A 13,667-nucleotide genomic window follows, 5' to 3' on the forward strand; every position below is an offset into this window, starting at 1 on the left:
GTGCGGAAGATGATGAGGGAAGATGAGCGATGATGCAGCCTATTGATAACTCAGATGAGGATGATCTTTTACATTTGTGTTCAAGGTTAGAGGGAGACTTTAAAGGGCGGTTTTTTTTTCCTACTGGAAGATGAATCCGCTTCTTCACGGAAGCGAACCTGTCATCGCCATAATATTCGAGTCTGGGTTTAAACTGTCTGATTTAGATGAAATATTATCAGAAGAACAAAGGCAAATGAAGATGATAGCAGTCACAGTCAAACAATCTAGACATCTAGACAAAATGTTCACTCACTTTAAATCATCGTTATAGGGAAACTGTTCCTCGGATTGAGAGGGTTGATGTAGGAAGGGTTTGGTGTGAATGGAAAAGTTACATTTAATACACCGTTCTTATAATTAGAAATAAATGGTTTTATTGCCCTTTTGCTATTGTGTCTGGCATGTTCACCCCTCACACTGGGAGAACACCGCCCCCTCGTGTCAAAACAGGAAAGGTGCATGAAATCATTTGTAACTTAATGACACCAGTTAGATCTACTTTTTTTTTCTTCATGTGGAACCTATAAAACATTTAAAAGTGCAAAGAAATAACAAACAATACAAAACTTCATGGACTTTATATTTTTGCGGATTTTCATTCTTCATTTGACTCATGTTGTCCTAGTTTGCATCCTTTAAGCTGCATTTCCAAACCCCCTCCTTGTTACATTCAAACTTACTAGGAATATGATAAACTGATAAATACAGTAACTTCTCTACCTTCCTTGTGGATATTACACACCTGGATGGTCGACAGATGAAATCTTAAAGAGGATTAGTGGTAAATAAGGTTGTGGCATCCTGCTGAGCATCAGCCAGCTGAGTTTTCAGAGACTCAAATGTGAGTTTGAACTGTTTTTGGTAAATTAACCGTCATCTTGTCAACTCCCTGAAGAAAGTTTTGAAGGGGAGTTTATGTGGTAATACAGTAGTTTTCAGAAGTTTTGGATAACTGCATTAATGTTGATATTGGTTGCAGTCTTTGTACACAATAACTGACATAAAGGATTTCCAGTGTGTGTGTGGATATATTCCAGTAAACAGTCTGAGATTTCTGTCCGTCTTCAGACAAAGAGCTGCTCATCTTTCCCCGAGTGGCTGCGCCTCAGCTTCAGACCAGACAGGATCTTCTGGGCTGGAGCGCTGAGGTTGTGCTCTTTATGAAATGACTTTGGTGAGTAACACATAGCCCGACTCTGTCCAGGACTCTTTCTGTTATTGGACATATTTGTGTTCAAATTAGCTCGATATCCAGCTGCCTCCCCCTGAGAGGAGGACTCTCGTGTTGCACTGGATGATGATGCCACAGTTGCAGCTGATGTAAAAGCTGTGTCCAGTCCCAACATATAGTGCACGACATCGCGGGGGCTCAGTGGTGCATCCACTTTACTCTCTTCAGCGACGGTGCAGCGGCGGAGTGGATGGTGGTGAGTGGTCTCACTGCCGAGGAGGTTGAAGTTTTGGGAAAGTCTGCGTGCCCCAGGCTCTGGAGAGGAGCTGGGGCTGCTGTCAGCGCTCCCCGGCCGGCTCCTCACCGGGGCTGCAGGCTGTCGAGCTGCACGACCTGGGTTGGAGAGTCTGATTGCTGGGTTATGATGCCGGTGATACTTCACAGGCTGTCTGGTGAAGCGATAACGTGGCTGGGTGGCCCCCAGATTACAGTCTGGGTCTCCCAGCGGCTCACCCTGATGACCAGTGGACGCCCCTCTTATAGCCAGGACTGGGGCAGAAGAGGGATAACAAGGGGGGTCATTCATAAAAGTTGTAGAACTATACATTTGGCGGTCCCTGCAATATAATAATATAAAGTTATTCTGGAGGGCAGACTGATTTCAAATGCATTAACAGATTATGTCTTGTTTGACTTGATATATTCATGCGTTCAGTTGTGAATAGAAGCCTTGAAGGTTAGACGGTTAGACAATGGAGAACAACAGAGGGTAAAGCAAGCAAAGAGGAGACTCAAAAGTAAAAGCAGGGTTTCTGTTGAAATGTGAAATTACTAGATAATCCACATGGTAGTTAAAAGCAATCAAAAGCAATTACTGTTTTAACACAATCCCTCACAAAAACTAAATGACCTGATTCACACGGTTTTTACAAATGAATGCAGCTAGATGGCATCAGCGAAAAAAGTGGAAGGAAGTCTTGTTTCTAAAAATAACTAGAGGAAACAAAAAGTAAAGTGAGAAAAGGAATAGGAACTGCAACGAACCATTTGAGCCTCCTGCAGCCACAGTATGTGGAAGATACCACAAGTCACTCTAAACTAGAACAAACCACGAACAGACTAAGAGTAATATACATTAAAACTCTTTCTGAACAATCATTCAAACAATCATCTATAACTCATTACACCAACAACTAAAAAAAACTCTAACACAACACTAAGGATTAGTCTAAATGTGTTTGGTTTGTCTCTTCTAGTCAGGAGTTACTGCTCTATGACTACGTCCCGCCTACCTGCTCTCCCATTGGCTTCAGGGCTCAGCTGGTCGACTGCCTCATTGGATGAAGACTTGTCAGAAATATAACCCTCGCTTGAATCTCTCTTGATTGTTCGATTCTGCGGGATGACACAGATTGAGTGGTGGATGTCTGAAAGTATTTATAGACCACTTCTAAACCTCTAATAGTTGAACTAAAGGATGCTAAAGGATTCTTATGGGAAAAGGCCATGAACAACTACAGTACATGGGGTGAATTTAAGTGTATCATGGTCAGGTGATTTTACTTTTGTGTGTCTAGGTCATCAGCTCAAGTCAGTGTGAATATTTCTTCAGTTTTTAAGCAATAGAAGTGAAATGCCTACACAGTAAAGCTTGAAAAAGGGCCATGCAGGCAGAGCGGTAGAGATGCAGCAGCTGTCAGGGTGTGTTAATCCTGACAGAATGAACCTGAGGTTAAGATGCCGGGTGCTAAGGCTCTTAAAACAACAGGTAAATTAATCAGCTAAAGCAACAGCGTGAAATCTCTGCTACTGATCTGTTTTAAAATCAAGTAGCAGTCAAAGGAAGGATACTACACAAAGCCCAAGAATCTGCTTTGTCACTTACTTCGAGAGAGCGCGGCCGCTCTCTGGAGGAGTTTTCATTCTCTGGACCAGTGTCATTGTCCCCATCCAAGGGACAGGAAGCTCTGGGAGGGGTGTCTGGAAGAGGCGCGGTGGGAACTGGGGGTGGTGGTGTGCCATGTCTCTGCTGAATGCCAAATATTATGTCATGGTTTGAGATGAGGAACTCAACAAGTGCAGCCTGGTAAGTGGTCTCCAGCAGGGCAATCATTGGCATGTCCGTGGACACAAGGGGGCGCAATAGTGTTGGCCCAAACACAATACCCAAATTGCTGGGGGACATCTTGTTCTCGTTGTTTTCTGAAACTCTGTGAAAACAGTGAGAAGACAAAGTCAAGGAAAGCTAATGGTGTGTTTAATTCTTAAGGAAATGGGAAGTTCATGCTATCATGGACGATTAGGCTAAGTAAATCTAATCTAATTGCAATTGATCAATGAGGTTTATAAGCAGGATGCATGCTCACTTGTGCAGGTGAGACAACAAGTGCTGCAAAGTGCTATAGCAATACGAAGGAAGTTTCTGTAGTAGCTTTTGGAGGTTGTGAACCATGTCTGTTATCTCATTAGTGTCTGGTGTCTGCTCGCTTTCTCCCAGCAGCTGAATGGTCTTTCCCACAGCCATGAAGTCATCGTATAGGTCAAAGGTTAGTAAAGGCTCCGGGAGCTGGAAGAGAGAACGGTGGGATTATTTGGTGAGTGAAACAGTCTCATCTAAAATCTAATCAGCCTCTTTAAACACTGCAAAAAATCAAATATCTTACCAAGAATATTTGTCTTATTTTTAGTCAAAATGTCATTTCTAGTCAAAACAAATCTCATTATACTTAAAATAAGACTCATCACATTAAAAAGTAGTTTGTTTTTAGACACTTTTTCCTTCTTTCAAGCATATTTTCACTTAAAATAATCTGATAGTGGAGCAAGTTTTTCTTCCTTATTGCAAGCACAAAAAACTTGCTTTCACTGGCAGATTTTTCTACTTATTTCAAGTGAAAATTTGTTTGAAACAAGTTAAATTTATCTAAAAACAAGTTAATTTTTGGGTGATGAGTCTTATTTTAAGTGGAAAGGGATTGTTTTGACTAGAAATTAGACATTTTGACAAGAAAGAAGACAAATATTCTTGGAAAGATTTTGAGTTTTTGCAGTGAATCAGTGTCATTTGTGTGGCAGCGACTTCTCTACCTCCTTGAAGAAGTGCTTTAGGATTGAGGTGATGTCATGCGGCGAGATGTCAGTGAGGTCAACCTGGTCCTTTTGAATCTCAAAGGCTTGACAGTGCTTCTGGACGCGAGGTTTGGACCCACTCACGCGATACACCCCCTGAAGGAAAAACAAAGGTAGGAAACACTGATCATACCAGCAGCCAACATTTGACGCACTGTACACTTGGAAGACTGTGGCGTAGTAAACAATACCTGGACCGAGAGAGCACGACTCTCAATCTCAGATGTGCAGAGCAGCACGACAAAGGGCACCTCGTCTGGCCTGTCACGCGGCAGCAGAGAGAGGTCAACCCCGAACACAGTCCCCTTCCTGTGCTCGCACTCAAGCTGACACACCTCCATGCACTTCCTGTGCAAAGCCGCTCCGCACTGAGGGTGTTGTGAAGGAACAGGAAAGATTATTAACAAATTCCCCCAAACTGTTATCATGTTATTCTTCCCAACCCACACCCCAATAAAACATTTGGCCTCGTACCTCTTCACATTCGACCCCACTGACAACAATGAAGTTTTCACACTGCTTGCATTTGCTCATCTTGCTCTTCATCTTCCTGAGTCGATGTGTCATTGCAGCTCGGGACGGTTGGCGCACTTTGGTAGGGGTAACTTCAATGTCTGTAACGTGAGGGAGAGGACGAAATCAGTTTAATGTCTTAATGTGGGCTAGGTTAAACTCTATTTTAAGAAGTATTAAGAAGTGAGTAACAGACCTGGCTCTAACATATCCCGCTCATCCAGGTCGTCGGATGAAACAGTCAAGGTGGAGGCAGTTTTCGGCAGCCTTCTGTTAAAGTTAGCTTCAATTCAATGGAGAGAGACAGAGCAGAGGGGAAATCAAACATGTGTATATTTGCAGAGTTTTCATTTGCATGTGAGAGAAAATGAATAGGGACAGATGAAGACTTGTGCTATTACCAGGGCTGGACAGAGATTCAGAACTGCCTCCAATATGATCACAGTCACTGTTCCCTATTCTGCCTAAAGAAGACCAAGAAAAAAACAAAAAAACAATTAAATTTAGGTGAAGAATTTTTTGTCTGTTAGTATAATTATTTACACAATCATGAGAAGTCCTTACGGCCATCGCTGAACCTTCTGTATGAGCTTTCATCGGTCATAGGTGAAGAGTCTGGTAGAGAACCGAGAGTGTTGCTGGTTTTTCGTTTGCTCCTTTCAAATAGAAAAGATGACACAATATTTGTGATGAAATGAACATGGAACATTTTCTCCTGCTTTTTACTGAGTTTGACTTGACTGACTGAAATAAAACATGAAATATGAACAGCTGACTAGTTTACCGTACCCTTTGCCCTGAGGAACATACTCCTGAAAGTTAAAGACTGGGAGAGGTTGCTCGGGGCGACGCTTGCCGAGGACGTAGAGCAGGTAGGGCTCGCCAGGTTCGAGGGACCTGCATGTTACCTCCAGGTTGTGGTAACCGAGGGGAACGGCCTCCGTCTGCTGCCGCTGGTAGTAAAACATGTTGACGGTGGCCTGATGCAGAGAGGAGATAGTATAATGTGGAGAGAAAATGTTGAAATTTTACACAAGTAGTTCCTTTCTTTTCAGACATTATATAAGAAAAGTTGTGAAGCATGAAGCACTAATTAAGTATATCACTGTAATCAAGCAAAGTCATGCATTTATGTGTGAGACTGAGACACTTCACAGTCACATTTCTACATGAACTTAACTTCTCTGAAGCAGAGTCTAATTAGTATTGAGTGTAGTCTTATTTGGTGTTGCTGTAACTGTTAGTCACTGTGGCTGTGTCATTAACTAAATCAAATGAATGGATGTTCAATGGACAATCTGTTTTGCAGTAAGACAAATGTTTAGTTTCCAGGATTTCATACCGACCTCCTTGAGCACAGTGTCTCCTTGACAGATGAGCTTGCGCATGTGAGAAATAATTCTCTCTTTGGCCTTCACCATCTCATCTTGCTGGAGCCTGGCATCATTCACATACTGTTTGAACAGCATCTCTGCCTCTATCACCTGGAGCAGACAGAGAGTAGACCAGAGAGCTGTTACATCATACCAAATATGTATAATTGTTCATAAATTGCATCATAAACGCGCTATAAGAAAAGTTACAATATACTGTATTTTGTCTGTGTTTAACTGTAGTTGACCTGCATTAAGGGCACATTTACCTTAGTCTGGGCTTCATCTTTGGACTTCCTCCTCTTATCCAGTGTTTTCATTCCAGCTGTGTCGTCCACAGCTTTAGCGGAGATAGCTTTAGCCTTTTCCAGCTCATCACAGCGCTGGAAGTACTGATGCCGACCCTTTTTGAAAGTAGTCACTGCATCATTCTGAAAATGTATAGGGGGAAAACACACACACACACACACAGATAAGTTTGTTACTGCACCATGTAACATGAATTTCACAGGTATAAACAATGTCATAACAGACAGAGGCTGATATTTTGCTTCAGATACTTGTTCAGACATCCAGTCAGTTGGAAGGTCTTAAAATTGAGAGAATTCATTGTGACAGTGCAATAAACCGAGCTCAACATGAGTCACAAACAAGATTGTGAATTCACTCACCATCTTCCTTTGTTGTCTGGCCCATTGCTCCTTAAACTCTCTGCGCCACTTGTCAATCTCATTCTTCTTGGCAGCCAAGGCCTTTGGGACAGAGATACTGGATTAAAGACAAAGTCACAGCAACACACCTGCCTCTAAATAACAGAGAAGATTTTATCAACTTCAAACTTTTTGTATGTACGTGTATGCGTGTGTGTGTGTGTATGTGTGTGTGGAGGATTTCTGTACTTGGTGACAGCGGTTTTGTAGCAGTTCAGAAGTCTTTTTCGAGGTCACACTGTTTTTGATGTCTTGCTCTAGTGCCATGGTGTAGATGTACTGTAGAGGCATCATTTCCTACATAGACAAGAACAATATTTAGACAGTTTTCCACTGTTCAATTCAATTCTGTTTTTATTTAAAGTGTAGAATCACCATAAACGAGGTCTCAAAACACTTTAGAGTTCAATCAAAACACAGACAAACAATACAGTTACAAATGACAAATAATGATATTATTATAGGACGGAGACAGACCAAGGCAAAATGATACAATAAAACGAACAAAGTAACCATGGCTGAGACAGATCAAATGTGCAAGTGATCTTCAACACGTTGCAAACATGACAACACCCTCGCTGGTACACATCCAATAAACAAAGCCGTACCTGCTGTGAAACACTGGCTCTTGCTCCTTCAGCTGTCTTCATCACGTTTTTTGCAAATTCTTGTTCTGTCGACAAAAATCCTTGGTGAATTTTTTCTTTTTTTTCTCTCAGCTTCAGCTACTGACACAATACAGTAGAGCACAGTTGAATTGTGGACTGAAAACACAGTTGTTGGTACATGATGCTTGAGCTTTCATGTTTGATCAGCGTAGTGAGATCACCTTGACATTTATTGGAAAACTCATTAAACCCCCTGTATGTCAGTTCTGATTTGAATATGGATGTGGTGTCTTGACCTCATTGGTGGAACTGCATGTTTGTCAGCAACTCAGAGACTTGTATTTTCGTGTTTATGTCTGAAACTGGGAAATGGTCTGTGGACTGTCTGTCAGCTCTAACCTGATGGTGGTTCTTGATCCCCACTTCCCCTTTTAATCATAGACAATAGACTGTTGCTATTAGGTATCTCACATTGTTGCTCTACTATGAGTAATCTGCAATAGTTTGGGTATGAACTCCACCCTGTGTTGCTCATCTGTTGCTGTTACCAAACACTGCTCTTTACACAGTTGAGCTGAGGACTCGCTCCTATATTTTGATTGCTGCCGACAGGTTTGCATGCTTGGCATCTGAGGCTGGACACTGGGCACCTGTGACAGTGATTACCAGTGTAATCATCATGTATGCACTTCAAAGGCACCCCATCTCCTTTATTACCCTCCTCTAGCCAGCAGATTATCTGCCCTCTAATCCTTTCTCTCTCTCTGTGTAAGTGCAATGTGCTCCACCCTCAGACATCCTCACTGACATAAATAAAAAAAAGACATGCCATGTTAAGGCAACATCGTTATCAAACCCCACTCATGTCTGTACCATTGTGGGTTAGGGTTAGGGTTATAACTAGGGTACAAATATGTGTCTAATCTTTGCTCTGTTCGTTTTATTACAGTTCCGTTCTATTGAATAAACAAAGAGTTGATCTAACTCTCCAAGAAACCATTCACATCAAAATTGTTACCCACAAAATATGTTTGGTACTTTAAACTTCATTTTGGATGTACCTCATTTATTTCTGCTTTTGTGTGCAGACCAAATTTAATGCACTGACATGGCAGACACCACACGGCAGATGACAACAATCTACTCACGAGCTGCATGCGGACTTACCCAAGCTGATTCTCTTCTCCAACCAGGCAAGGAGGTCTTTGGCATAGCGGCACCACATCTTGGCGTACTGCAGCGCCGTCTCAACCCCATCCTCACAGCGACAGAGGGCCAGGTCCGCTTCCTGGGCTGAGAGGGAGTACATCAGCATCACTGCAGGCTCCACACACTTGGAGCCGTACCCAGGGATCACACAAGTGTCAGCCGGGCTACACCTCCCAGCTCGTCTCTTCTGGAGGGCTCATACAGCCCTCAGCCTCAAAGAAACATCTACCTACCATACAATGCCCAACCCGAGCTCCCTGACTTTATCAGGAACAATGAATACAATCAGAAGTCAGTTAAAAAAAAAAGTTTACACACACCCAAAACAGGAAATAATGACTGCATAATGCATGTCATAGCTGCTCCTCAGAATAAAGGTCCTGTGGTTTCCAGGAGGTTTCAGTACCATGTACCTCATGCATGCAAGACCAACACTATAGTTGATTGGTTGGCAAAAATACTCTTTTTTTTTTCAACTGTGTGCCAATTGACACAATAGGGATCTGTGAGAGGACAGTTTCAACCAAAGACAAACAGCCTTGGTTAATAACTTCCCTCCTGACCCCTGTTCCTCTCTCTGCCTGGCCCCGCCCCTTTCACACCTGTTCACTTCTAGTCGGCTACAAAGAGACGAGCTGTGCTATGAGAGCAGTGTTACACACACACTGCTCAGTGCCAGTATGCACTGTCAGAGACCCCGTTGTCACAGTTGTGGTCTGGTCGAGAGGGTGTTGATATGACAACCACTGGCTCTTCCTCTGTGACTCACACCATCACAGGGTGGATGATGTTTAGTGACAATCACATGGTCTCTTGAAAAGCACTCCACACACTACTTTCTCTATTCCTCTTTATCACTCCTTTGCACTTCCAGTGCAACTTTTGCAAATTGTTAAAGTTCAAATCTATTCAAACACATTTTCTCGTGTAGCCAAAAGTTATAGCACAGATGCACTTCAAGAACTTTCACTTCTTCTCATGCACCACATCGCAGTTCCGAGTATTCAGCTATGTTTTTAACTGAGCAAGCACGCACTACCAAAAGGAGTGCAGCGACTTCTCTCTCAAGTTCCTCACTCAGACATTGAGATTTTATTTTGGGCTGTTCATTTTACATTGCTGCCAAATCCAGTCAGAGTGGTATAAAAAAAAATCCAAACGGGGCAGTAGTTTCTTCTCTGTCTTTAAGCAAAATCCACAAGAAAGAACAGGCAATTCCAGAAGAATGATGGATCTGTGGCCAGACCGTGTGCCACGGTCGACATCGCTTAGCCTTTCCTCTCTACGTTTTGTCTTAGGCAGAGCTCTGAGCACTTTCAGCAGTCAGCCTCCAAGCAGAATCTGCGCCGCCTCATGACTATGGCTTCCAGCACTTGCGTTGGGGATTATCCTAGTCAGGTCCAGATTGTGGAGTGACAGGCTTTAGAAGAGCATCAAGTGAGGTTTACCTCCTGGTGTGCGACTGAGCCGGGAGGGGTAAAGGGGGTTGGCATCTAACATCAATCGATGTAAACACAACAAGCCGGATTGCAAAAGAGCATTTCGCAGTAATGTGTCATTTTCAGATGGTTAAAGAACAGGAAATGTAAAGATATAAAAAACACCATCGGACTTGAGGCCACAGGAACATAAAAATACCCACTTAGAAGTGAATTAAGAAATGTTTTGTGACCTTTTCTTTCCACTGTCCTCTTAAAATCTGACTCTGTAATCCCTAATCTCTTCCTGTGTGCTGTGACTGAAGTTGCACTGAAATAGGAACACAAAGAGTAAAAGTCTAGTCTTTTTTTTCCCATATTCCTTATATCTACTGCTTTAGCTTGTGTAATTAGAGCACCCCCTCTTTCTTCCCCTTGTGTCTATGGTAAAAAAAAAAGAAAAAAGAAGAAGACTGAGAGCAGCTGTCCCCTGCTTTAATCCTCACCCTTTATCCTAATCTCATTACAGCGAAGCAATTACAACTCATGGCTAATTATAAGAAAACACGTTGAGATTGAGAAGATACTCTATCAAAGTGTCACAGACTGACACCAGTTCCTGCACATCATCATCATCACTGAGGATCTGCTGGGAGCTGTCAGCTCTGAGTCACAGCAAGGTGGGTGTTAACATATAAGCATGCACAAGTCTAAAGTCAACTCTGCTGAACATGCACTGACACACTGAGGAGAGCCTACACACACTGATACACCTACACACACTCTCATACACATTAAAAAAAAACATACCTGAGTCAGGGACTTCACTGCGTGCCTGTTGATAGTATACATCCTCACTCTGTTGGGAAAGAAAAAACAAAGCAAAAACAGACTTTTACTCCATAAATTCATTACTAATCGTCCAAAAACTGGTGTTTGTTCATTCATTCATTCATTTTTACTTACAGACACATTGTGTTGGTCTATCAGCTCTGCGCTTTCTCCAATGGTGAATTCTTGGGTGTACAGCGAATCAAGGTCTGTCAGATCCTCCTCTACACTACGTACAGGAAGAATATATTGGGAGAGAAACATACACAGTCAAACAGCAATGCCTAATAAGGATTGGAGCTCATCAAGTAACATATTATATAAACACTCACATTTACATGCAGCTGTGTTTTCATGTGCATGCCTGCCAGACAGGCAGGTGTTGATGGACTGACCAGTATCACACAGAACTTCCTCAAGTACATTTTAAAGTCCACTACAATTATTTAAAACAAATTTACTTTACTACACTTTTTTCCCAAGAACTGACTGCTCTATTGACATGATCTATATAAAGAAAGACCATGTACAGTGGGTACAACAGAGCTTAAAAATGAATTTGGGTTTACAGTTTCATCCTGTATGGTTTCCGATGACCAGAAAAGCTTACAACATCCTCGAGTGACACCTCTCTAACCACTGTGTTTTTCCGTCACATTATTCAGATCAAAATGTACGAGCAGAGCGATGCATGAGCCAAGACAAATGCATGGTAGTGCCATTGTGTAAATGCATAATACTTACGAAGGGATGAAAGATAAATCAAGATTATCAAACTCTCTGAAGATCTCACTGTATCGCTTGGTTTCAGATTTCACCTTCTTGACCTCTGAAAGGAGAAATGGATATGAGAAGATCCATAAAATATTGTGATGGTCTTCGTAGATGAGAGGCCATGAAAGTGTATAACTGTTAAAGCCAAATTGGGGTGTTGCGGCTGTCATACTTTTCATTTACATTTCTGATAAAAAACACTTCTTGGACTGAATGCAAACTGAAATATAACAAGGAACAATGTAGTGTATTTTAATAACAAAACCTCAACCCACTTTACTTTACCGACTGTTCAGCTGGTATTTCACTTTGGGGTGTAACAAAAAGTTTAAAACCTGATGATTTACAACAGATGCAAAAAATGAGAGAAAGCTAGCTCTCTCTCTCTCTCTCTCTCAGTGACATGTCTCCATATTGGTAAACCACATCCTGCTTGCAATTCGTGTCACGTCCCACAATGAACATTAAGTCCTTGTTTTTCACACCAGTAGTGTTAGGGTGCAACAATGAGAAATGAGAGGCACATAAGATGCTTAAGAAAAGATAGAAAACTCTTAAGTTTTTCACTCGTATTCCACTTAATCAAACACAGGCCCTTATATGTTTTTCGGTTGTTGTGTAACTACAGTATTTCCAATGACCGCATACAATTTTATATTCATTAATTTAAATCACATTGTGGTGATTTCCCAAATTACGAGCATAAAGTAAAAAAAAAAAAAAAAATCGAGTTTGATGTGTAGTTGTTCCAGCTGTTGCAACCACATCAAAGTTTTAATCTATCCTTTGCCTTACGACGTAAAGGTTAAAGACTTGCTGTTAACACCCTGTTAAATAAAGCTCTAAATAAGAAATAGAGTTCAGGAAGTTCAGCAGCACTCATTTGACTAAGAGGATGCACACAAACCTCCTGACGAGACACATTCACAGAGAAAACCCAGGCACATGATGCATTCACATCATGCACTCACATGAAATATCCACATTATAGCACCACTGCTGTAAATTTCCAGGAAATTATTCATCAACTTGAAATAAGATTAACAAGTGGGGAAATACATATGTTAACGAAAAACGGTTTTTGAATTCAAACGAAGATTGAGAATAGATCACATATAAATGATGCGAGACACGACACTTTCCCCCAAAATGAGCTGATAACACCATACTCTTTATGCTCACCTGTGGCTTGAGAAGAAGCCTGGCTTGGCACTTGATCTTCCTCCATTTTTGCACTAAGCAAGACTCTACCAACACCACGCACACATCATCTGCCCTTAAGGTCACACCACGCCACACAACAAGAAACTGAGCAGGCAGGAAATCTGCACTGCAGTGTGTTGTACATGCACCGACACACTTATGGTAAGTCACCAGCATGCAGCTCTGCGCCCGTTTGCGCTCTCAAAATGATCTTCCTCTGTCAGAGTGGAGGTTGGCCAACATTTTCACCACCACGGGAAGAGGAAGTGTATCTCTCTGTGACGGCAGGCCCCACCTACACTATCACACTACACATAGTCAGAGGTGCCACTGTGTTTAGACTGCGTTACCTCAGTAAAAAAAACAAACAAACAAAAAAACTCTGATCTCAGCAGTTTGTTGTGGGTAATATCAGGTTTGAACAGTGTGTACTTGTACGAGATTCCAGATATGGACAGAGACTGGTCTAACACACAATATTAAACATCAGAATACATCATTTAGCTAACTCTTTGCAACTCTCATTGTCCCATATACTTGATTAACAGCAAGTGCTTGGTCAGAAGTGACATCTAAAGGAATTAGTGAGGTGTGAAATGAAGCTCCCGCCGTTTGGCTTCATCCTTTTAATTATGTTAAATGGCCACATCACACATAATAGAAAGAGTTCTGGGCCTCACTTAAAT

At 41.9% G+C, this 13,667-nt stretch overlaps 1 protein-coding gene across 1 annotated transcript; it reads right to left on the minus strand.

Moving 5' to 3' along the window:
• Positions 1–984: 984 nt before the first annotated feature.
• gmip (GEM interacting protein) lies at positions 985–13,251 on the minus strand. The gene is made up of 21 exons (XM_085783987.1): positions 12,961–13,251; positions 11,749–11,833; positions 11,140–11,233; positions 10,984–11,032; positions 8,714–8,839; positions 7,547–7,611; positions 7,128–7,235; positions 6,900–6,980; positions 6,498–6,659; positions 6,202–6,339; positions 5,645–5,835; positions 5,420–5,511; positions 5,257–5,319; positions 5,052–5,138; positions 4,817–4,956; positions 4,534–4,710; positions 4,301–4,438; positions 3,580–3,779; positions 3,099–3,423; positions 2,506–2,608; positions 985–1,762 (listed from the first exon to the last, which is right to left on the minus strand). The coding sequence occupies exons 1-21, from the start codon at positions 13,004–13,006 to the stop codon at positions 1,107–1,109; spliced, it is 3,126 nt and encodes a 1,041-aa protein (XP_085640113.1). The 5' UTR covers positions 13,007–13,251; the 3' UTR covers positions 985–1,106.
• Between the last annotated feature and the right edge of the window lie 416 nt (positions 13,252–13,667).

The sequence above is a fragment of the Trachurus japonicus genome, chromosome 8, assembly GCF_045865225.1.
Source record: "Trachurus japonicus isolate A0001 chromosome 8, Traja_1.0".
NCBI classification, from domain to species: domain Eukaryota; kingdom Metazoa; phylum Chordata; class Actinopteri; order Carangiformes; family Carangidae; genus Trachurus; species Trachurus japonicus.